The 22,948-nt window shown below is 57.7% G+C and overlaps 2 protein-coding genes across 6 annotated transcripts; both read right to left on the bottom strand.

Annotated features, from left to right (window-relative positions):
* Window positions 1-1,239: 1,239 nt before the first annotated feature.
* TMEM138 (transmembrane protein 138) lies at window positions 1,240-8,176 on the bottom strand. Of its 5 annotated transcripts, XM_043516641.1 has the most exons (6): window positions 7,973-8,166; window positions 7,379-7,520; window positions 6,463-6,720; window positions 5,597-5,768; window positions 2,307-2,382; window positions 1,240-1,977 (listed from the first exon to the last, which is right to left on the bottom strand). In XM_043516641.1, exons 3-6 carry the CDS (start codon window positions 6,588-6,590, stop codon window positions 1,865-1,867), a joined length of 489 nt encoding a protein of 162 aa, XP_043372576.1. In that variant the 5' UTR covers window positions 6,591-6,720; window positions 7,379-7,520; window positions 7,973-8,166; the 3' UTR covers window positions 1,240-1,864. The 5 variants fall into 5 exon arrangements, with proteins under 5 accessions (XP_043372576.1, XP_043372575.1, XP_038260542.1 ...); XM_043516640.1 differs by lacking the exon at window positions 2,307-2,382 and having other exon boundaries at window positions 7,973-8,176; XM_038404614.2 differs by lacking the exon at window positions 7,379-7,520 and having other exon boundaries at window positions 7,973-8,169.
* A 5,155-nt stretch (window positions 8,177-13,331) lies between these two features.
* Window positions 13,332-21,106, bottom strand: TKFC (triokinase and FMN cyclase). The gene is given in 18 exon segments (XM_038404616.1): window positions 13,332-13,820; window positions 14,414-14,503; window positions 14,840-14,873; window positions 15,079-15,182; window positions 15,446-15,572; window positions 16,308-16,338; window positions 16,341-16,467; window positions 17,164-17,242; window positions 17,763-17,883; window positions 18,340-18,429; window positions 18,504-18,588; window positions 18,666-18,700; window positions 19,101-19,187; window positions 19,565-19,643; window positions 20,729-20,869; window positions 20,871-20,911; window positions 20,999-21,034; window positions 21,037-21,106. Coding segments are annotated over 18 exon segments (1,515 nt in total). The 5' UTR covers window positions 21,092-21,106; the 3' UTR covers window positions 13,332-13,667.
* Between the last annotated feature and the right edge of the window lie 1,842 nt (window positions 21,107-22,948).

Genomic DNA, 22,948 nt, shown 5'->3' with positions numbered 1-22,948 from the left:
TTGTACCTTGGGGAAGTTTTAACCTAAGCTGGTAAAAGTAATCTTAGGAGGTTTTCATGCAGGTCCCCACATCTGTACCCTAGAGTTCAGAGTGGGGAAGGAACCTTGACAGCTGGTCACTCTGCAGTACCCCTGGCACCGCTTCTCAACGAGGCCCTACCCAATGTCAAGGGACAGCACCCCGACCCACAGACCATACAGGTGATTTGGAGATATCCCTCCCCCTGCATTGGTGTAATCCCCATTGCTCACCAGTGACCCCCCCATTCCCTTCCCCTAAGCAGCATAGCTGGGTCGCTGTCTGACCTCATCCGCCCAGCAGTGCAGCCCCACAGCCTGTCTGGAAAAAGGAAATACTATGGTTCTGAATTATGAAATTTATTTCTGAGTAACTCCTGAGCTGTACTCCCTCTGCTCTGATCACCACCAGACACCATCCAGGTCCCCTCCTCTGGAGCAGGCAGCTTGGAAATAAACCAATGCTGAAAACACAGCTCACTGGCAAGCTGAAGGGTTTCTCCATTCAGCTGAGAACATTAGGCTAGCAAGTGCTTCATGTTCTTACTCCTCCAAGATTGGGGTGGCATGGGAAACAAGGGCTGTGTTATGTGGGTCTATATGTAACTCTGCCTGCCCTATGTTATGGCACCATTCCCCATACACACCTCTGCCCTGGTCTTTACCAAGACTCTGCACCCTGCCCAGCCCTCCAACAGGCTGATGAAGGAATTCAGCAGTTGCCCATTCAGTAATGCCTACTGTGCGGTAGGAATGCAGACCCTACCGCTACCACCGCCAGTCAAGGGGACCAGATGTCCCCATTTTATAGGGACAGTCCTGATATTTGGGGCTTTTTCTTATATAGGCAACAATTACCCCCCACCCCATCCTGATTTTTCACATTTGCCATCTGGTCACCCTAACCAGTATTGTCTTATTGTCTCCTGCCTCCTGCTTAGATTGTCAGCTCTTTAGGGTGGCAGCCATCTTTGTTCTGTGTTTCTGCAGTGCCTAGCTCAGCAGGGCCCTGATCCATGACTGAGGAATGACTAAACACCACAGGCAGCTCAGCAGCTGCAGGGAGAGAGTGTGTCCTGGCCATTGGACTCCTGCCCCCAGTATGGGAATTAGCTGCAATGTGGGCTAGAACAGAACAGTGTTTGGGGGCAGGGGGACACATAGGATAGAGCAGGGCCTGGAGTAAGGAGGGTGCACCCAAAACATGCACCTACAGGGAGGTTTCTGGAAAATGAAGCCAATTTATTGTCTCATAATTTACAAAAATACACAGGTACAAAAGGAGGGTCTACCACCAGGAGAGGCCTAATGCTGAGCAGCTAGGACAGGCTGAGTCCTGGCATCTCATCCCACCACATATGCAAAGCGGAGGCCAAATGGAGCCAATACCGACAGGACCCCATTGGTCAGGCAGTGAGTATGCTGTGCGTAGGGCTGGTGGAAGGATTGTTCTGGATGAAGAGGAGCCACGCTGCAGTTACAGGACAGGAGTCCTCAGCCAAACCTGCTTGGCACTTTGGATCACTCCTCAGAGAGGCTGCAGCTGGGTCCAGAGAGAAAGGAGCAGGAGTGGCTTGCTGATCTGGAAGAGGGGAATGGAATGAAATATCGGAGGTGAGGGAGAGCCTGAGAGGGCAACCAGGAAAGCAGCAGGTGCGAGGATGACACGTCTCTTGATGGGACCTCTCCAGCCTGTTTAGTTCATGGGATGGAGCGCAAGACCAGGCTTGAGAGACACTGGCTTCTCAGACAGCCGACAGAGAGCACAGGTGGAACGGGGGGCACCATGCCAGCCAGCTGGGAGCAGCCACGGACCGGCCACGGCTCTGGGTCCTGGAGGAAGCCATCAGCTGCGGACCTGAGCAAACTCCTTGCGCAGCCATAGGGAGTCCTGGTAGAAGTGGGGGTCACCCAGGTGCAAGGCTGTCCTCTTATAGAAGTAGCAGTACAGCACGGCCACTGGGGACAGTGAGAGGAAAGTGAGACATACAGCCGGCTGGGGAATGTCCTCTCCCCCACCCCATCCTCCATCCGCTGGATCACCCCAGTGTGCCCTGGGGACCTCCAGGACAGATAGAGCCACACTGAGATCCAGCATCCATGGGAAGGGATTGGTACGGCTCATGGGAACATAGAACTGCCATTCCCCAACAAACCCACCCAAGCCCAGCCTGGAGAGACTGCAGGGAAGGCAGATGGGGTCAGCCCACTGCCAGCTCTGGTAGCTCTGCTTTGGGGCTGTTGTCTGTGTTTGTGTGTTGGGGTCCATGATGGAGCTTGGCCCTTACCCAGCCGCTGGAACACAAAGAGGGCCTGCAGCCCATCCGTCCACACAAAGCGGGTGGCGTTTTTCCAGCGCAGGTTCTGAAGGAAAGAGAGGCACAAGGGACATCAGGGGCAGGAAACGGCCACACAAGCGCCTGTCCGGCCCACCACAGAGCTCAGATGCTGGGCCCCTTAACTCACTTCCTTGCTCCTCTCTTCTCCGGGCTGCTCTATTCAGTCACCTCCCCCATCACTTACTCCAGATTCCCAGTGAGAAGCAGCTCTCTATCTCCCCAGGGTTAGAGGACTCCCCCTAGTGGCTGAGCCCCTCAACAGAGGGAGAAATGCATCATCACTGTACTGATCCACTTTCCAAAACAACCCTTTCCCAACAAGAACCATCCCCCTCTCTGAGCCTGTCCTTGGGGCCCAGCTGTCTAGAGATCTCCCTCCTCTTCCCTATGAGCGGGGGTGTGAGTGCCAGGGAGCAGCTCAAGGAGCACACAAAGGTTAATCAGATCAGCGGATTTATACAGAACACCAAGACCTAGTCGAGCTTCCCAACACAGATCCCAGAAAATCCTCTTAAATCCCACTGCCCAGCTATGGCCCATGGGCAGCACCAGCCAGGGGAAGCTGCCAGGCAGATGCCCTCCAAGTTACTTGCATTGGCACCTCAGAGGGATGGGGTCTGGCGGTCTGAGCACAGGACTGGGAGTCAGGACATCTGGGTTGGGTTCCCAGCTCAGCTGCTCACTAACTCGGTGGCTTTGGGCAAGTCACCTAGGCACCTATATACTTCTGAGGAGCTGGGCCTAACCCCTACTGATTTCAATGGGAGTTAGGCACCTAAATACCTTTAAGGATTTGATCCTTAGCCTCTCTCTGTGCCTGGGTGTCACCCTCTGTGCAGGGGTGTGTGGGGGGGGAGATGATGCCTGTGGCTTCCTGTTTCATGGGGCGGCAGGGCAGAGGGGGACTGTTGTGCTGCATTCATGGCAGTAAAGGGAGCTGGTATCTGGCTGGCAGTGCCTCACCATGATGCCCTGCTCCATCGGGTTACGCGCGTCAGTGGTTCTTATTACTGACATTCTGAAGCCCCAAATGGTCAAATACAATACAAGTGGTTAGTTTATTATCCAGTGGCTTTGGGCCAGGTACTAGACCCATCCAGCTGGTCACCCCAGTGCTCACTCCAGCGTCTCAGAGCCAAGCAGCAGCCCCAGCAGAGAAATGGGATTTGTGGGGCTAGCCCTTTAAGAGACTGGGAATGTCACAGCAGGTGAGATCAAAGGTGTGTGTGTGGGGGGGGGGTGGAGTGCCTAAGAGACAGGGCAGAAAAGAGTTAACGGGAGTGGCAAGGAGGGGATGATGGGTGTCCTGAGGATTTGTGGAGAGCAATCCTCCCTACCCTTCTCCTATGAGGGCAGGGTACAAGCAGAGCTGCCAGCAGCTGTGCTCGCTTCAACCCAATCTGGGACGGACACTCGCAGCCTGTGGCTCCTGCGACCAGCTGCACCCCTGAGTGCTGGCTCCTGGTGGGGATTTATCCCATGTAATGCCTTGCATGGACATCAGCACTCCTCACCCAAGGATTAGCCTTGTTGGTGGGGAAGCCATTCCAGCAAGACTCCAAAGCAGGTTTGGAGCTTTCCAGGGCAAGCACCAACCAGGCCAGGCATCCCTGTAAATGCAACTCCCTAGGGCTCCCACATAGGATCCAACCCAGGATGCACTTGTTCATCTGTTAGACCCTGATCGGAACTGGTGAGACCAGGAGCTGCTACTCAGGTGGGAGCTGAAAAGGGAAGGAGGGGGATTTCAAAGGGAAAGGCTCTTGCTGTACCGCCCTTTCATGGGTACCACAGCTGAGGACACAGGTCAGTTTCCACCCTAGCTCCAGCAGTCCCCTGCCACGAGGGTGTTCTCTGGGGCCTGGCTTCTGCTAAGCAGTTTTAGATGGAGTTTTAGATGGAGCAAAATCCTTTTGGGAGGAAGTGATGGGATATCAACAGACTGGCCAATGGCCCAAGCTGTGACAGGAGGGGCTGGGCTACCCCACTAGATGGATCTGTGTCGCCACTCCAGCACCCCTTAAGGAGTGAACACCTCTGATTTCCCCGCTGTGAGTATTCTGATCACTCCCGAGACAGCTCCTGAGGGCAGAACTGATGCCTCCGCCAACCTCTGGCCCCAGCCGCCAAGGGAGGAGTTGGATTCAAATGTATTTTTGAATCCCAAACTATCCCTGCTCCAAATAAACTCTCACTGTGGAGTTGCCTCCCCCGGCCACGTTTCCCACCATGGCATCAAGAGAGCACAAGGCCCAGGACACCAGCTCCTGCCGATGGCCATGAAACAGGCTGCTTTGTGAGGCCCTGATCCTGCTCTCGGCAGTGGGGACTCTGCTTGAAGTGGTTGGGAGGGCTGTTCGCAGACCCAAGTCAGGTCCTCGAAGAGCCGTAGCTGACTATGCTGTCTAGTGGGAGAAGCAGCTCTCCCCAAATCTGGCAGATAGGGTGGGCTTCTGCCCAGCCCCAGGGCCGATCTCCAAGAAAAGAGGGGGAGGCTGGGGAGGCACACGTCCCCCAAAGAAAGGATCTGAGTTGGGGAAGAACAACGCTTTCTGTCACAAGCTGGGAGGAAGGTGCTGGGGAAGGTCTGCACGGAGCCCAGCTGAGCTCCCTCCAAGGAGAGAGAGGAAGTGGGGCTGGTATCCCTCCTCCCCTTCCACTCCAGGCCCAATCCCCCTACTTGAAACATGGGTGAATCCCCCAATCAGGGAGGGGCCGGGTGCAAGGGTGCTTTGTGGCAGCTCCCGGTACCTCACTCTTCTCCTTAGAGTGCCCGACTCTCTCCAGGGATGCGCTGCTGCCTCTTTGGGAGACAGAAACATTCCACAGAGCAGCAATTCTCCCTCTCTGGAACTGCAAGGCGAGATGGGCCCCGAGCAAAGCTCTGACCTCTCCAGGCTCAGGGGTCAGGCCTCTTCCCTCAGGATAAGCTGCTCTCCAGAAGGAGGCCAAGACAACACACCACTTACAGAGTGTGGCAGGACTGGTTTGGTGTGCGATGGGGATTTTGGCCCTCTCTAAATCTTCATGACAAAGGGGGGCTAGCAGAGCAGATGGGCCAGTGTCCAGCTGGGGAAGGACATCAGGCCAGTGGATGGTTCTGAGACTACAAGAAGTGGGTATCATACCAGATGCACCAGAGTCCCAGGTGCTTCAGAAGAGGGTGAGCTACCCATCTAGACAGATGTGTACAGTTGTTCCTACGCCCCCTGAGACTCCAGAGCCCAGCCCTGCCTTACCATGACCCAGACATGGAAGGCGATGCTCAGAACCAGGTAAGCCGCCGACAGGACAATGGTCCCTTTAAACTTGTGGAAGAGGAGGTTGACCAGGCCAGCTTGGAAGACGAAGGTGTTGAAAAACATGAGGAAGATAATGATTATGTTGAAGAGGATGGCAATATCCTGGATGCTGCGGGGAGACAGATGCCATGAGCACACAGCACTTCCAGAGACCACAGCCCTCCCTGGGACCATGTGCTGGACACAGTGGTCAACACAAGCATTGCCCTCTGCCCCAGGGGGTGTCCCAGCTGTCCTGGCCTACACAGCAAAACACAAAGCCTGTGCTGGAACAGCACCATGCACTAGGCCCCTGGGAGGAGAGGCAGCCAGCTCTGGGTGGTTCCTCCAGCCCAAGCAGCCCCTCCTAATGCAGTAATTTGCTGCTTTGATAATTGATCTGGGCAGACACAGATGTTCCTCTCCAGATCTTTATGTAACAGACACTTGGCTTAGAGCCAAGAACACAGGCTGTCTCTGGGAATGGAGCCACTGCCTACAGACCAGACTCTCCCTGCAGCTACGCCCCACTTCCCCCCTGGCAGCTAGTAACTGATGCTTCAGAGGAAGGCAGTCAGGTACTGCTGCACACTGCAGGGGAAGGAGGACAAAACCTTCTCCAAGTCCTCCCCCTCCACTCCATTGCCTCAGTTTGTCCTCTCTTCCCCCTTCTCCCCATTTACTTGGCCACAGTGGCAGTGAGCCAGACGAGAACTCAGGGCTCCTGACTCCCAGTCCCCTGCTCTAACCACTAGCCTGCACTCCCACAACTGAGAAGTGAACCCAGCTCTCCCAATTCCAACCGCTAGTCCCTGCTGCCTCACATGAAGAGCACGAGCTGGATGACGGGGGCCGTGCGAAGCAGCTCGGAGAAGGAGTTGACGAAGAGGTCATAGACGAGGAGCAGGAACTGCAGGAAGAGCACCAGGCTGTAGTTACTAGTCCGGAGCATCTTCCTTTCCCAGGGCTGCGGGCCCTCAGCGTGTGCATTCCAGAGAACGGAGCCAGCTCATCCTCAGGGCCAGAGGGGCTTAGGCTCCCCTCCTGCACCACAGCCTCTCCCTACAGCTGAGCTCTGGAGTCTGGAAGAGAAGGTCAGAAGGGGTCTATCTCCAGCAGGGCCTGTGGCAAATGCCTACTTGACCTAGGAGTGAAGCTGCAGCTCAGCCAAGAGCCCAGCTTGGCCAGGGGTTCCCCCCAAACTGCTTCGCATGCCCCCAAACAGTGGGCCCAAATCCATGGGACCTTCTCAGTTTCAGTTACCCAGCACCAAGCTCCGGGCTAGAGAGCAAAGATGTTTACAAGAGGACACCCTTAAGAGTCATAGCAGTAACCCTGGACTCCCTTCACCCAGAAGACAGGCGCTCTCCTACCTAGGGGCTGCAGGCATACCAGGGAGAGGCTCTCAGGGGCTCCATGCAGAGCCATGCCCTAACCAGGGTGCATTCTACCCTGTGGGTCATAGTCAGAGGGCTCAAGAGCTCTTGTTCTGTCTGATCAGGTTACTTGAGGGTTATGGCAGAAAATGCATCTGGAGGGAGGTGGGGAGGACATGACCCTGGAGGAAGAATGAGAGGAGACAGAATCTTGGTGGTTTACAGATGCCCATAAGGGAGGAGGATCATAAATACATTTGGGGTTGGGACCCAACGGGGGCACAGCCACAATGGTAGTGGTGTGAAGGGACACAGGGTTGAGCAGAGAGCGATGGGGTGATCTTGTTTAGGGCAACTCATACACAGCCTGAGACTGGAGCAGAGGGATCCTTCCTGAAGACTTGGGATCACCCTAGGGCAGGGAGGAGGAGACAAGGAATAGGAGCTGGGGCAGGTTGCCACATGAGGGATGAGGTTTTACCCACCCATGGGGAGGGGATATGGGTCTGTCCATAGAAGAAAAGAGGAAATGCAATTCAGAGCCAGCTCCCACACCCCCCTTCTCTGATTGCAACAACGTGTGTGTGTGGGGGGGTAACAAACAGGGTCACCCCCAGTGGGAGGGGCTACAATACTAGGGGACCGCACATAGGTGGGGGCGACATTTACGGGGGGGGCGCGATTCTGGGACATCGCCATTGAATCCCTCTTAATTCAGCGCCTCCGGGGATTCGGGACCAGGAGCTTTGTGACGCCTCCACACCTACAGGCCCCCCCCGGGGTTCCGTCCAGGAAACCCCCCGACCACCGGCCCCCTAGCCAGGAACCCCCGGGATCCCTTCAGGACCCCCCGGCCCCGGTTGCACAACCAGGGCACAACAGCCCAATCGCACCCCCTGCGGTTCCCCTGGGCGCAGTTGCCTTCCCCCAGACTGCCCGGGCCGGGCCCCGCACGCACCTCGGGCCGCCATCTTCCATCCCCATGGAGACCGCACAGCCTTTAGCGACCGGTCCGGCCGGCGGAACCGGAAGCGCTCAGATAGAAGCCGGGGCACCTCCGGCTCCCACTAGGATCATAGAGTGGCGCTGAATTCTTCCCTTCTGCCCCTCTCTGTGAGCCGCGGAGGCGGCTGGATGGCGAAGACTCCATTTCCCATAGTGCCGCGGGGAGGGCGCGACCCGGAAGTGCTTGCGCGCGGGGCGGGCCTGCAAGGCGGGAAGCGAGCGGGCTCCGCGGGTCCTCATAGTGAGCCGGGGGGTCCGCGGACCCTTGGAACTACCGCTCCCAGGGTGCGCCGCGCCAGGGCCGGACGAGAGGTGCGGGCTGGGCGCCGGGGTGGGGTTGCCTAGGGGCAGCAGGTGACTTCATGACCCCTCCCGCAGCCCAGTGACATGTCCCCAGCCGCACTCCCTGGGCACGGGCCCCAGTTCTCCAGGCGGGCCTGGCTTTGACCCATGGGGTGGAGGCCAGGGCCAGATTAACATTTTGTGGGCCCCCATAGGGGCCCTGGAGCATGGCGCGTCGAGGTCAGTCCTCAGAGCGAGGGGCCAGCCAGGCGCATGGCATGGCAGGGGCGGCCCCGCGCCGCCCAGCCCAGTGTGAGGCCACTATTTACAAACCGGCTGTTGCCAGATGCACAGTGGCCCTGTGATGCCAGCATGCCCCATCCCCTCGGGAGGTGGGCCCATGCCATGCCACGCCACACAGCCCCCCCGCCAGACACCCCATAGTGTGTGCTCAGCACCCATCGGTAGCCCTGCTGATCAGATCGTCCCCCTCGTCCACAGAGCCTCCCGCCCACCGCTGATCAGGTATTCTGCAGTGGGCAGGAGAGGCACTGGCTGGGAGCAGGGGCAGGAAGAGGCAGGGCACTCTGGGGAGGGGGTGGAATGGGGGAGGCCCTTGCAGGAAAGAGTGGAGTGGGGGTGAGGTTGGAATAGAGCTGGGTTCAAGCACCCAGGGGGAAATCAGAAATTCAGCACCTCTGTAACACCCTGACCCCAACTCCCTATGGCCAGAGCCTCCCCAAGACCCACCCCCACAAGTGCAGAACACCCTGCACAACCCTGCAGGCTGAGAAGAGCAAGTGGTGGTCGGGGGGCAACCAGCAATAGAGCAAGCTGGGGCCCCTTCTGAGCATGGGTCCGGCTCCTTGGCGCCATTGTAAACTAAGCACTGGTGGAGGCACAGGGGCTGGCCTGGCTGCAGGAAACCCTGGCTCACTGGCACCCCAATTTGCAGAGTGTGTTGGCCTCAGGCCTGCCCCCTGAAGACTGTGCGGATCCTAGGGACCTGGCAGGCTAAAGGGGTTGCTCACAAGGGGCAAGTTACAGGCTGGGGGATAGGCACCCCCGAATCACTAGTGCCTTGCCCTGAATCCTGCCCTGTTCAATGGTGCCAGCTCACCGCTTTATTGTGAGTGAGAATAAATGCTAAATAGCAGTCTGATGTCTTGTTGGGAAACTGTACACCTGAATAGGCTATTCTGAAATGTTGAGGCCTCGGTGACGGTACTACCCTTTGTTTAATAAATGGTATCCTTTTGGAATTGGAGTCAAGGGGGTGTCTACTTGGGGAGGGGTGGAAACAGCCTCCTAAAAACCAGCTGTTGCTCAATTTGCTTAGTGCTGGGAGTAACCAGCTGGAGTGCAGCAAAGGCAAGAGGGAGGCTGGCCTTTCAGGTACATTTCCCCCAGCGAGCTCAAGCTGTCAGGGAACAAGGACACCCTTACTGATCCGGCTCATCAGAGCGAGGCAGGACAAAGAGCCTAGCGGTGCAGGCTGCCAAAGTAAAGATACCCTTTTTAGCCATTCAGTTCCATAAACTGGCAGGTGCCAGCAGGGTGCTCTGATCTGTTGGCTTGATGAATTAGCCCTTTGCCTCAAATGCCCTGCGCTCGTCTGCAAACTTTGCTCCAGGAGAGAGGAAAGGGGGTGGGGGGTGTATTGCAGCCCTGCCCAGAGCTGGATTTCCTCGTTGCTTTAATTCCAGCACATCGGTTGCTCACTTTCCCCTTTGCTAGTTACCTGGGCTCATGTCTCAAACCCCTCCCATCCCCAGCAATGCTGCCATGTCATGGCTTAGCTGGAGCTATGCATTGTGCCAGCAGCCAGAAGAACTGCTTCAGGCAGGTAAAAGCTAGTCTCCCTTCTGTGCTGACCCAGGAAAAGGATCATCCCTGCCACTCCTAGTCCTGGACTCTGGTCAGCTCCAACCCTTCCCCAGCTGGTGCAGTGTTTGCCTGTGGCATCATCCAGCTGGTCCCTCCATATGCTGGGCCTTTCCTGGTCCATGGTCCAGGAAGCAGCCCTTGTCTGGTTGGATTCACAACAATGTACACCACACACTGGCAGCATCTTGGCCTGTTTCATGATCCCCTAGCAGCCTGCAAGCCTTGCCTGCTGGGTGGGTGTGTAGGTAAGGTGGAGGGGAGATGGCCCTTGGCATGGGGCAATCCTCTGCAGGTGGGCCGGTGCCAGCTCCTGCTCTCCCAAGGCACATTGGCTGAGCAGGTTTCTCCTGTGGCAGCTTTCACAGTGGTACATTGGGCTGGAGTAACCAGCTCAGGATCTGTGGAATGAGACCTATGCCTCAGTACTTCTTCCCCCTTGTCCTTGATTCAAGTGACAGAGATAGAGGGCCTGGAGTAGGGGACTTCCCTATCTCAGGGGGCTGGCCCCTTAAATGAAGCAGGTACAATATCCCTGCAGACTAAACAGCTGCAGCCTGCTGAGGGATGGAGCAACACCTGCTCAGGACTATACCTAGGGAGGATAAGGGAGCCAAGGGAGAGCTTGAAGAGAGCCCAGGGAAAGGCTCTACCCAGAGGAAAAAGGGCCTGCTAGCCCCTCTGCATGAAGCTAGGCTCTGCAGGGCGGGAATAAACCGTACCGAGCTGTGGGGAGCAGAGTGATCACTTCAGCAGGTTAAGGCTGGGGAGGGCAGAGGCATGGAGTTAAAGTAACCATAAGCCCTAAGAGAGGGCAGGTAACAACTATTTTTGAGGAGGTGCAAAGCCTGAAACACATGGTGTAACAGGCTGGGACTAAGGAATAAATAAAACCCCAGCAGAGGAGCTGTTATGAAACAAAATGTTTGCATAGTAGCCATGAAGGGTTGACGGGGCGTGGAGTCATGGTGGGGAGCAAAGCTCCCAGCAGTCACCTATCCCTGCCAGGACAAGACTGGCCCTGTGTGTTCCTCTGCAGGGGCTGGACTCAGCTAGTGTAGGGGGAGTTGGCCTCCACAGCCTACTGGATCTCACTACAAAGCTGAGACATGGCCTCATTCTACTCTTTCATCCCAGTGCTTCCCACTCGCAGCGCCTGCCCCCTCTTCTCTACCCAGCCTCAGAATATGCAGAGGACCCCTCCCGTACCTTGCCCCCCTCCACATCCCTCCCCAGACCTGCTGAGTTGCTGTCCTGAGAATTCATAGTCCTGACATGCTAGGGGAACTCCTTCACGGCACAGGCAGTGCTGAACAAACACACCAGGGGAGCCTGGCTCTCTGCCCAACAGGAAGGGGGAAATCGAAGAGTGGGACAGGGTCCCCACCCCAGGAGCAGCCTGAAGGCACAGAGAGAGGAGACCCGTGCTAGGAGGAGGTGGAGAACACACAAAGATCCCTCCTCAGTACTACCTCACCCAAAAGCTGCAGGGGAGACCCCAGCCGGGAGAGCAGGAAGAGCTCAAGCCTGTTCACCATCAGGTGGCAGGAGCCTGTGTTGTGCTTACAGTGAAGTAGCTGTTACAGCTGCTGAAGCATGTGCAGGTGGTCCCAGCAACCCTTAGCCAAGCTCAGATAGATGTAAATCTTTCCACATGCCACCCCTTCCTCCCTCTGTCACCAGCTTCCTGGTAACAAGGGGCCCTGTGCGCTCTAGGCAGGGTCTTGCCACAGCTCAGCTATGATTCTCTGTGCCACGGTAGGGGAGGCAGATGAGCACAGCCCCACAGCCAATGGCTTTCCTGGCTCCTGTGCTCCTGGAAACTTTGCTGCTCAGTTCAGTGGTGCCCTGTCCCCGCTTGCTGTAGCACAGGGCCTGGTAATTGGGCACTGTCATAACCTACAGCTAAGGGTAGCCTAGAATTCCTCCTTACCTGTAAGGGGTTAAGAAGCTCCAAATAACCTGGTTGGCACCTGACCAAAAGGACCAATGGGGAAAGAAGATACTTTCAAAAGGGATGGGGTGAGGGAGGCTTTGTTTGTGTGTTCCCTGGGGAAGCAGAGAAGCATCAGGTCAGAAAACTTCTTCTCCTAAAATCATCCTAAAATGAGTCTCAATATTGCAAAAAGAGTAAGTAAATAAGGCAAGGCATGTTAGATTATCTTTTGTTTTTAGCTTGTGAATTTTCCCTGTGCTAAGAGGGAGGTTTATCCCTGTTTTTTGTAACTTTAAAGTTTTGCCTAGAGGGCAATCCTCTGTATTTTGAATCTGATTACCCTGTAAAGTTACCTTCCATCCTAATTTTACAGAGGTACTTCTTTTACTTTTTTTTCTTCTTTATAATAAAGTTATGTTTATTAAGACTCTGGTTTACCTATTTGTTTGGTAGATTATTCTCAAGCCTCCCCAGGAAAGGGTGTGAAGGGGCTTGGGGGAATATTTTAGGGAAACAAAAACTCCAAGTGGTCCTTTTCCTGAATCTTAGTTTAACTCACTTGGTGGTGGCAGCCATCCAAGGACAAGGAAGGATTTGTGCCTCCGGGAAGTTTTTAACCTAAGCTGGTAGAAATAAGCTTAGGGGGTCTTTCATGTGGGTCCCCACATCTGTACCCTAGAGTTCAGAGTGGTGAGAGAACCCTGACAGGCACACCCAGGTTCACCATATGAGGAGGCATGAGCCAGGGCTGAAACCTCAGCTCTGGAGCTCAGAGCTAGTGTCAGCTCTGCACTGACTCACCATGTGACCATCTGTGCTGGTTGCCTCAGTTTTCTCCTCCATGCAATAGGGAATCTGGACACCACTTGAGCCTACTTCCTGGGGAGGGAACAATTAATTCCCCTACAGCTGGAAGGAGGTGCTTGGAAATCCTCTGTGGGTGAGGGCAGGGGGAGAGGCTACAGCCAGGCACAGCCTGCACTGTCTCTGCTTAGCTGGTGCAATTTATTGCTGTCCATGCCCAAGGGAGTTGAGCCCCAGCAGTAGGAGGCGCCGTTCAGCATCAGAGCAGGGCTGCTTTTAGAGTAATCCCGAAGTCAGAAACACCTCGGGGAGCGGGGGGGAGTGAAGGGGGAAGCAGCTGTTCTGTGCTGTGAGAACGAGGCGGGCGGGCAAGCGCTGCTGCTACAGAAGGGAACGGGCCATCATCTCTGGGGCAGGACTCTTTATTACAGCCACCGCACTCACAGCACCCAGTAGCAGGGATGAACTGGGGGGGCCAGGGGGCCAGCTACCCAGTGAGCAGTGGCACAGGGATGACCACAGTCTCCCTGCTGGCCCCCATTCCTGCCGACAAGATCCTGCTCTGGGCAGACCCAGGAGCATTGAGCCAGCTCTTGGTAGGACTTCCGTTAACATCGCTTCTGCTTGTCTTGCCTGCAAAGGGTGTGCAAGTCAGCACAGAAGGGCCCCAGGGACTTGCAGGGGGAGGAGGGTAAAGTGGGGGAGTACCCAGGAGCAGGGGGAGGTGGCAGAGTCACCCGTTCTAGCTCTGTAACCCTTCCAGCACAGCGCGCAGAACAGCAGCTGCTGCCACAGCCCCTGGGTCTGGTAGCTCCAGGCGGGCCGAGCTGATGTAACTGGCCCTGCCAGCGCCTGCTTCCATGTTCTTGGTGGATTCAGCCGCAGCCTCTGCGCTCTGCCAAGAGACCATGGGAGGGAGCAGGTTATAGGCAGGAGTGTCCCCAAGGGACATGGGGAACACAACTGGGTCGGGCATGCAGCCAGTAGCTGGGGGAGAGGGGCTTCCCTCTACAACTCTCCCGATGCCCCTCCATCCTGCCCCCCTGAGCTGTGCCAATGCTCCTCGATCCTGACGCACAGCTCCCCTGCTATCTCGGTACCTCCAGAGCTCTGCTGATACCCATCATCCCCTGCTTTTGCAAATTGCACCATAGGAATTTTCCTGTCCAGACATAGCCAGGGCCTGTTTTTACATTTCCGTCAAAGACAGCCATCCACTGGCACAGCACCCTCATGTCTCACGCTAGGCTTTGGCTCAGTTCTTGCTAAGAGCCATTCGCCCCCCTTCCTGCAGCTTTCTCAAGGTGCCCAAGGGCTTGCCTGCCCCGACTCAGCTCATGAGACCAACAGGGTCACAGCCCCACATTCAACTCCCTTATGCGGCTTTGGAATCTGCTCAGGGGCCCATTCAGCTGCAGGCTCCACCCCTTCACTAGCTCCTCCCTGTCACTGAAGGAGTGGGGCCTGGTGGGAAGTGAGCTCTAATACCTGAACTGCCTTGGCCAGCACGGGCAGTAGGTCGGCACCAGGGGCCTGCAGGGCACGCAGCTCCTCAGCAGCAGCACAGAGCGAATCCAGCTGCCCAAGACACAAGTGGGAGGAGTGGTGAGGGCAGGGCCCCTGGGAGACGGGGCAAGTGGCTGGGGTCAGGGTTACTGAGCAGAGGTTGCCCCTGGATCCCTCTGGGGCTCACTGGGGGCAAAGCCTGCCTGAGCCAGCAGGGGACAGTGCCAGATGGGGAATATCCCTGTGTCTGCACTGAATGGCCTCCCTTGCCTTCAGTGTTGCCCGTAGATGGGAGCAGTCATAGCATCAAGAGGGTCCCCAGTGGCAGTGTAACGGGCATGGGCAGAGCTTTGCTTAGTCCCCATCACATCATGTGCCCAGGAGGCAGGGCAGCTGCTTGTCACTCACCATGGTCCTGTCCCCAGGGGCGGCTCCCCCATACCTGGCACAGAAAGCAAAGGGATCAGTAGCGAGCACGGAGCAGTGCCATAGACCCACCACGGAGGGGTCACGGGCCACTGGTAGGGGTGGGAATGCCCCATTTCCCTTCCCACTCAGGGTCCCCCCTCCCCTGGCAGGGCCAGGAACTGCTGCAATTTCCCCCTGGACCCACATGACCCTCCACCCACCTTGTGGACTCTACTCACCGCTGCATGGCTTCGATGCCGGCCTCCATGGCAGCAGCCCAGGCTGCGGGGTCACTGCGGCTCTGCAGGGGCTGCGCAGCTGCCGTCAGGAACAGCCCGTACAGCTACAAGGAAAACGCCAGGCTGCTCAGTAGCAGTGCTGCCCTGATGCAGGGTGATGGGCACAGAGATGGCAGGGCTCCTACTCCCCCAGGATGATGAAATACCATCCCTCCCACGGGGTGATCGGACACAGGATCCATATACCACCCCCAACCTTCCCGCAGGCCTCATATCTTCCCACGAGGGCCATAATGCACCCCTGCCAAAAGGGGGGCAGGGATCAGTTCAGCAGGGACAAACCTACCCAAGTCCCCATCTGTGGCACTCACCGCCCCTGACGACCCCCCATCTTCTCCAGCATCAGCCTGGCCAGAGTGGAGAGGAGCTGGGACGGTCGGGCAGGCAGGGGCGTCGAGTTCAACCACTCCTGTATGGCTGGAGACACACGGCATCTCGGGTGAGAGGCAAAGGGGCTGGGCTTGAGAGTTGGCTCCCTCCAACCGGTCCCACCCCAGGAATAGCGAGGGCTTCGGGGGCAGAGAGGCACCGGGCAGAGCTCACAGGATGCTCCTGGGGCACAGGAGGGATCCTGAGATCCCAAGTCCTATGGGGAGCCAGCCTGGGACCCCTGCTCTATGGGAGCCTTGGGAGAGCCAGCCTGGGACCCTGTACCCCTGGAAGGGAGATATGGGGGAGGGGAGCCCCATGCCCTCCAGGGGGGATGTGCCAGATGGAGGGGAGCCCCATGCCTGGGGATAATGAAGCTGGTTCCTGGAAGTGACTTTAGCCTTGGTGAGCAAGCAGAGTGCTCTCAGCGGGTGCACCACAGGCAGCGCCAGGGTGACCACCCCTCCCCAATGCAGGGTGCCTGAGCCCCAAGTTGCCCAGTTCCCATGGCTGTGGGCACTGAGGGGTAGTCAGGAAGCGGATGGAGACTCCTCTACCAGAGAGGGGCTTGTTTGGTCCTTCCTGGCCAGGGCTGGACCAGAACTGTCCACTTTGGACTGAGATGCTCCCCACCCCTCCGTAAGCTCGCCAGCTCCTCTGCCCTCCCAAAGAGGGAAGGAGGCCACCCCCAGAAGCCAGCAAGCTGGGATCCCTGTGCCTGTTGCGAGCTCCAGCCCGGGGCAGCTGCTATGGATTGTGGGATAGATGCGGGTCCCAGCACTGACCCCTGGCAGCCGGGCATGGTGCTGCCGCAATCACCATCCCCCGCGCGCGGTCCAGCTCATTGAGCTTCCTCTGCAGGCCCAGCAGAGTACTGCACACCCGCTCCAGAACAGCTGCCACCGCTGGGAGACTGGGGCTGAGGGAGAGAGGGGGCTGGTTAGATGTGGGAGGAGGTGCCTGGCTCGGCATGTGGGCTGATCTGCAACCTCATGGCTGTGCCCCTCGCACACTCACTGCCCGGGCATTAGATCCTGTACACACGCTGTCCATGCCTGTGTGTCCACCCAGCCTTGCCCCCATCTCAGCCCATGCCCTCTGCCCTGGCATATACAGCACACTACAAATGTCAGCGAGGCCAGGAGCACAGACCCCCATTTCCCCCCCAGCCAGGCAGAAAGGAACAACAGCACCCTGTCCTACAGATGGGAAACTGAGGCACGGGGAGAGAAGTAAATTGCCTATGATCTCAAGATTGTCAGCAAATTAGATGGGAACACCACGCCCCATGCTCTAACACTAGACCATACTTCCCTCCCAGTGCTGGGATAGAACCCAGGAGTCCTGCCTCCAGCCCCCGCACTCTACCACACTGGACCCAACCCCCTCCAACCTGAAGAGATAACGAGGAGTCCTGATGGACAGGCCCTTCCTCAGCCCCATGTTCCCTTCCCCGGTAGCAGGCATAACAGGGCTGCTCGGTCTCTCTGTCCCCCCGCCTGTCTCAGGCTGCGCCCACTCCCTCGGCCTCAGCGGCAGGGCAATAGCAGGGCCTCGGCCAGTGTCTCCAGAACCATGTCCAGCGATGCCCAGTAGCAAGAACCCCCCTGCTCCATACCTCCAGCTGGGATGGGCTCCTCCACCTAGGCCCTCCACAGGTGCAGCCAGCACTCTGCTCCGGCCTGTCACAAGTACTCGGGCCAGGTTGGGCCAGGCCACAGCTGTGGTTCAGCATCTAGGGGGAAGTAAGACGGCAGGGTCAGGACCAGAACACTAGCCCCCTGTAGGGCCTGGCTCCCAGCCATCTGATGGGAGGGCTGAGTGATTAGCACAGGGCTGGTCAGGGAACTCAGGGTCCTCTCTGCCTGTGGCCAACCACAGCCCACCACTGCTGGGCCCAGTCCTGGCTCATGGCCCAGCCCAAGGAGATGCCACCACCGTTATGCATGAGGCCAAGGGCCCGAGGAGCTGGACATCAGCTACTCTGCCCATGTGTGCCAGAAGGGAACCCACTGCTGCCAGCCTCTGGCCCCCCAAGAGCATCGCTTCCCTCCCATCCCTCCGGGGGAAAGATGGTCCCTCGGCCCTCCTCACCCATGGCCATCAACCCCAGTTTCATCCCCAGCCCTGACACCAGGAGGGGAAAGCCTCACCTTCCCCACAGCAAAGTCATTCGGCACTGTGGGGGTACTCCCTGCCCCCCATTCCCTGTATAACCCCCAGCCCAATGCCAGGGGGAATTGATGCCCCAAGGCCTCACCGATTAGTCCAAGAGGTCATCATCTGCCAGCAGGAGGGTGAGGGACACACCAGCCATTTCCAGCGCCGTCATGAAGGTGCCGACCAGGGCTCGGGCCAACGCGAACCACCTCGGTCCTCTGGGGTGAGAGGGAAGGGAGTTCATGACGAGCAGAACAGGAACCAGAGCTCAGTGGGGACCCAGCAAGGGGATCGCAGAGGTGATGGAGGAGGGGTTGGACGCAGGGGAGGGAGGGAAGGAAGCAGTCCCCTCTCCTCTTCCACCCACCCGTCAGTCGGGATGGCAAAGAACGGGGACCGTGCAAGGGAGATCAGGGGGTGGGGAGTGGAAGCTAAAGGACCTCGTGGATGATCCAAGGCCAGAAATCCAGGGCAAAGAGGTCCAGGGTGCAGTGCCGAGGGGCCCTAGGCACACACCTGGGGAGCATTATACACACAATCCAGGCACAGCCTCTACCATGGGAAGGAGGGAAGAGACCCCCTGAATCCCCTCCCATCTGAGCCCCTCTCCTGCACCGTCCTGGCCTGTTCCCCACCCCACTAGCTCTGGGCCGGGCCAGGCCAGGCACTCACCAAGGCAGCGTACAGCCGCCACCGGCCACACACCCAGCTCCAGGAAGGACAGGCCACCCAGGTTGTCAACACCAGCACCACAGAGGCCCCTGGAAGGCAGAGGAGAGGTGAGTGTGAGCCCTGCCCTGCACAGGGGGGAGGCGGGTCAGGGGAAGGATCACTCACGGGCTCCAAGGCCACGCGCGAGGCGTTGGAAGAGCTGCTCATGTGATCGAGCATCATCTTGACGATTTCGTCCGCCGGCACCATCTGCAGGGAGAGGAGGGAGATGATGGGAGTGGGGCAGCAACAGACTTGAGGACAGGTGAGGGGGGGAGCCAACCTACCTTCATCCTGCGCACGCCCGCCTCAACATGAATCCCTGCAGAGAAAGAAGGGGTCACAAGGCCTCCGACCTGCTCCCTACCCCTATTGCCAGCACCTGATCCCAAACCAGAGATAGGGCCTGGGCCATGGGCACCCACAATATGGACCAATGGGAGCCGCCTGGCCCCTATCCCCCTCCGGGCAGCACGGCCACCGGCCCGTACCTGGGACCCTAAACAGTGGATTCTTAGGCACCATTGACAATGAACATTCAGGCCCATGGGCACATGGGCCCTGTAGGTGATGGATACCTGGACCCCCTTGGAACCAATGCACCAGTCCCCCACCCCCAGAGAGACAGCCACAGGCTGAAGGGAGACAAGGGCAGAGGGATGCATCCAATGCAGGAACAGGCGCAAGGCAACAGACACATAGATGTAGAGGCCAATCCTCACCCAGGCCCAGCTCCAGCTCGTCCTGAGCCAGCTGAAAGGTAGGTCCTGAGCCAGGGACATGCAGGGGGACAGGCCACGCCAAGGTACCTGCATGGGGAGGGAATGAAAGAGTTAACTTCACCTTCGCTGGTGACAGGACAGGGATGCTGGGCCAGAGGGATCTTTCCATGTTTTCAGGGAGAACAACTCCAGGCTGTAATCAGCGCCGAGCCCCTAGGGGGACAGGGTGGGGCTGAGCAGGGGCAGGTGCCCTGGTCTAGAAGAACATCTAGGCATGGGGGCACCATCTAGGTTGGGACTTGAGACAAGGATCTCCTGGCTGAGACATCCCTGGGGGGAGCTCCCTATTGCTGTGGGGCCACATGTCCCTCCCAGACCCCCTCCCTCACCCATCAGCAGTCCTGGGCACTATGGTGGGAGGTGGTGCCCACCCCAGCCCATGCCAGGAGTCCCTAAGCACTCACCCATGGCTCCTGCAGCAGCCATCACCCTGCGAACAACCTTCTCCAGGCTCGCCCCTGCCTCCGACAGCGCGCCAGCCACCTGCCAGGAGAAAGGCTGCCTCAGTGCCAACTCAGGATGCTGCTCCTTCCTGTAGCCAGCCCTGAGCCCATGATGCAGGGCCACAGCCAGGGGTAAAACCCAACACGGAGCAAGGCATCTGATTAGCATGCGTGCTACTGTAGCACCCACTGGCCCCAAAGTTGGACCAGGCCCACTATGCTGGGCACCACACACACACAGCAAAGAGATGGTCCCGCCCTTTGAGACCTCTCAATCCATGGATGAGACGAAGTGGATGCAAACAGACATGGTCTTGTGGTTACGGCACTGGGCTGGGACCCAGGACACCTGGGTTCGATATCTGCCTCTGCCACAGACTGCCTGTGAGAATCATTCCAGGTCCCTTCTGCAAAAAAAAAAAAAAAAAAAAAAAAAAAAAAAAAAAAAAAAAAGACATTTCTTTGGCCTGTCTTGTGCATTTCCATCACGTGTCCTTCAGGGCATGGACTGACTCTCCTTGTGTCTGGTCAGCACCGGGTACAATGGAGCACTGATCTTTCTGGCTTCTACTTGCTCTGAGATACAAATAAGTCACTGCAGTAGTGACTGCCTAGAGCTAATCATCACAGAGAACCATTCCCCCACAACTTAAAGCAACAAACGCAATGCAGACAGCTCTGTGCCTGGATTCAAACACTCCTGGTTGGGTGGGCGGAGCCTGTAACCCAAACATCACAGCTTCCAGCTGGCCCCAAAGCCTCTGCTGGACCTGAGTAGACGCACCAAGTGAAAGTGACCAGGCTCTGACTGTCCTGGGAGAGCAAAGATGGGGTCAGTTACAACCCCACCAGAGTCCCCTGGCATTACAACCAGGGCCCTGGATGTGGACAACTAAATCCTCTGAACAGGAACAGCTGATCAGACCCCTTCAGGCTATCCAGATTTGACTCCAGCAGGCAGAGCTGGATCCAAGGCTGCTGGGAAAGTAATTGAGGGCTGGTGGTTTTGATCTGCAGTGGGCCCTGCACAGTGAATGGCCACTGGGGACTGATCTGCTAACAGTGTTTATGAACACTGTGCCGCCACAGCTAATTGGCACTGGGGGGCTGCCCCATCCCACTCACCTTGTGTATGAGCACTGTGCCACACAGCCCTCTTCTCCCCACTTTCTTCTGCGCAGTGAAAGCGCTGTCGTCACCCACCACCACCATCTGCACTTCGGCCCCTCTGCCCCGCGCCTGCTCCAGTGCCAGCCCGAAGTTCAAGCCGGTCCCCAGTGTAGTTCTTCACGATCAGCAGCGTCCCGGCTAAGGGAGACAGAAGGAAGCGAGGTGCCTCACTTGCTCTCTGCCACTCTTAGGAGGGACCCCCCATCTGACACTGCACTTCTGTACCTGAGCCAGCCTGTGTCACTGCCCGGATTGCTGCAGTATGCTGCCCACTGCGGGAGAAGTGAAGACGGCGCCAGCCACCACTCCGGTGAGCATCCCTTCCGATGTACCCTAGGCAGGGGAAAGAGAGTGTGTCCTGTTAGGGGCACAGTGAGAGAGCCTCACTTCCAACATGCACTGCTTGCACTCTGATCTCCCTGCTTCCTGTCATGTCTTCAGCAATAGGACCCTCCACTAGCACCAACCCCGGCACACTCCGTGTAGCAGGGCCCTGCCACCCACAGCCAAAGGCCTGCAGCTGTACCTCCACACTGCATTAGTGACTCACCATGCTGGATAATGAGATTGTCTCCTGGGCACTGGGCTGGTAACCCCCCCTCGGTTCCCCCCGCTCCCCAAACATGCCTCCAGCCTGGCCCCACTCCCTGCTCCTGCACCGCATACCTGCATGTGCGGGCTCGTGTCCTGACCCTCCTCAGACAGCAGCGCCACCGTCCCTGAATGTTCTCCAGGTCGGATCGCAGGCCACCCGGTGCCCCTTGCAGGAGCTGGATGGCCGGGTTACAGGCCACCAGCCCAGCCAGCGCATCGTCCGCGCAGCCTGGCACTGAGTTCACCAGCTTCTTGGAGACCTGGGAGGCAGCGAGAGAAGGGAGTCATGCAGCTCCTGACCGCACTGCTGCTGGCAGGGAGATGGCCTGGAGGGGTTACCTGGGTAGTTAGGGGTAGATGAGTACTAGAAAACAGATGTGCTTTGAATACACAATTGCAGGGGCTCAAACAATACTGCTCTGTTGGGAGGACTGGTGGCTGGCTGGCGGGGGAGAAAGAAATGGACCTTTCCCCTGCCCTGGCTCCATTCAACCCAGGACAGCGGGACTGGCTGGCTCAGGGGGCTGAGAAATGGGGATACTGTGCCTTTCCCCTGCAGGACACGGGAGTTCCTTGTTACAAGGGAAGCAGAGGCATGGTTCCTCATAGGTCCCTATTACCGTACCATCCCTATCTCCACACCCCCATCTCTTATTGCTCTATGCTTACACTCCCCTCCCTTGCACAACCTGGGCCTCCCCAATAGATCCGAGCCCCTGCTCTGCATGGGGACTGGCCCCCGCCTGGACCAGCCTCTGCTCATACAGCCCCACTGTGCCATGCTTCTGGGGCGTGGCTGTGCTGCTGCAGTTAGGGACAAACTCCGAGGTCTTTGTGAGGCATTTCCTCAAGAAAATCTCCCAGTGACTCAGAGGCCTCAGGAACAGGACCTGGACCAGAGACCAGTCAAATGCAGCCAGTACAACAACTACTCTGGATCCTGATCATAGCAGGGTACCAGTACTCCTCATGCTGCTGGAGGGGCACACTGGCCAAGTCAGCACATATAGGGCAGAGGATTTACACCTCCATTGCAGTGTGAATGGGGCCACAGCTATAGCCCCTCCCCTCCCCCCGGCGCCTATCAAAACCTCCTTTGAGGCTGGGAACTCACTGCATGGGGGCAGGATTGAGGCACCCGCAGGGCAGAGCGAATCCCAGTAAGGAAAGGGGCCCGATTCAGCCTAGCAGAGCTGCCCTCACCTGGGGCAAGAGGATCGGGGGTCAGACAGGAGAAGTAGCTCTGGGGGTGAGTCGGGAGGACGTCTGTCTTGCTCGGACGGACAGGAAGGGAGTGGGATGCTGGGACAGGACAGCAAAGCAGCCCTGTGGCATTCAAAACCAGCTGAATCCTGCCTCCGGGGCCACAGACTTCAAACCTAAGTCCAAAACTCTGCCTGCGCCAGGAAGAGGATGTTACAGAGAGGCAGGGAAGGAGATCCCAGGATTACACCCACCTGGCCCTGCTCAGTGTTCCAGTGAGACAGGTGTCCCTACTGCCTGTCATGCTCCCAATCCAAAGGCCAAGCCTGGCACTGGTGTAAAACACAGTTGGGTGACACCGCAACCCCGCTCCCTGGG

The sequence above is a fragment of the Dermochelys coriacea genome, chromosome 6, assembly GCF_009764565.3.
Source record: "Dermochelys coriacea isolate rDerCor1 chromosome 6, rDerCor1.pri.v4, whole genome shotgun sequence".
Lineage (NCBI taxonomy): Eukaryota > Metazoa > Chordata > Testudines > Dermochelyidae > Dermochelys > Dermochelys coriacea.
This window is presented reverse-complemented; position numbering and strand designations above follow the sequence as displayed.

Bases quoted from the DNA above. Each gene is read 5' to 3' on its own strand.
- TMEM138 (XM_043516640.1), bottom strand. From the start codon at position 6,590: ATGCTCCGGACTAGTAACTACAGCCTGGTGCTCTTCCTGCAGTTCCTG. The intron at 5,769-6,462 runs GTGAGGCAGCAG...GTCTCCCCGCAG, and splicing joins ATCCAGCTCGTGCTCTTCAT to CATCCAGGATATTGCCATCC. The intron at 1,978-5,596 runs GTAAGGCAGGGC...CACTGTCCCCAG, and splicing joins CCTTCCATGTCTGGGTCATG to TGGCCGTGCTGTACTGCTAC.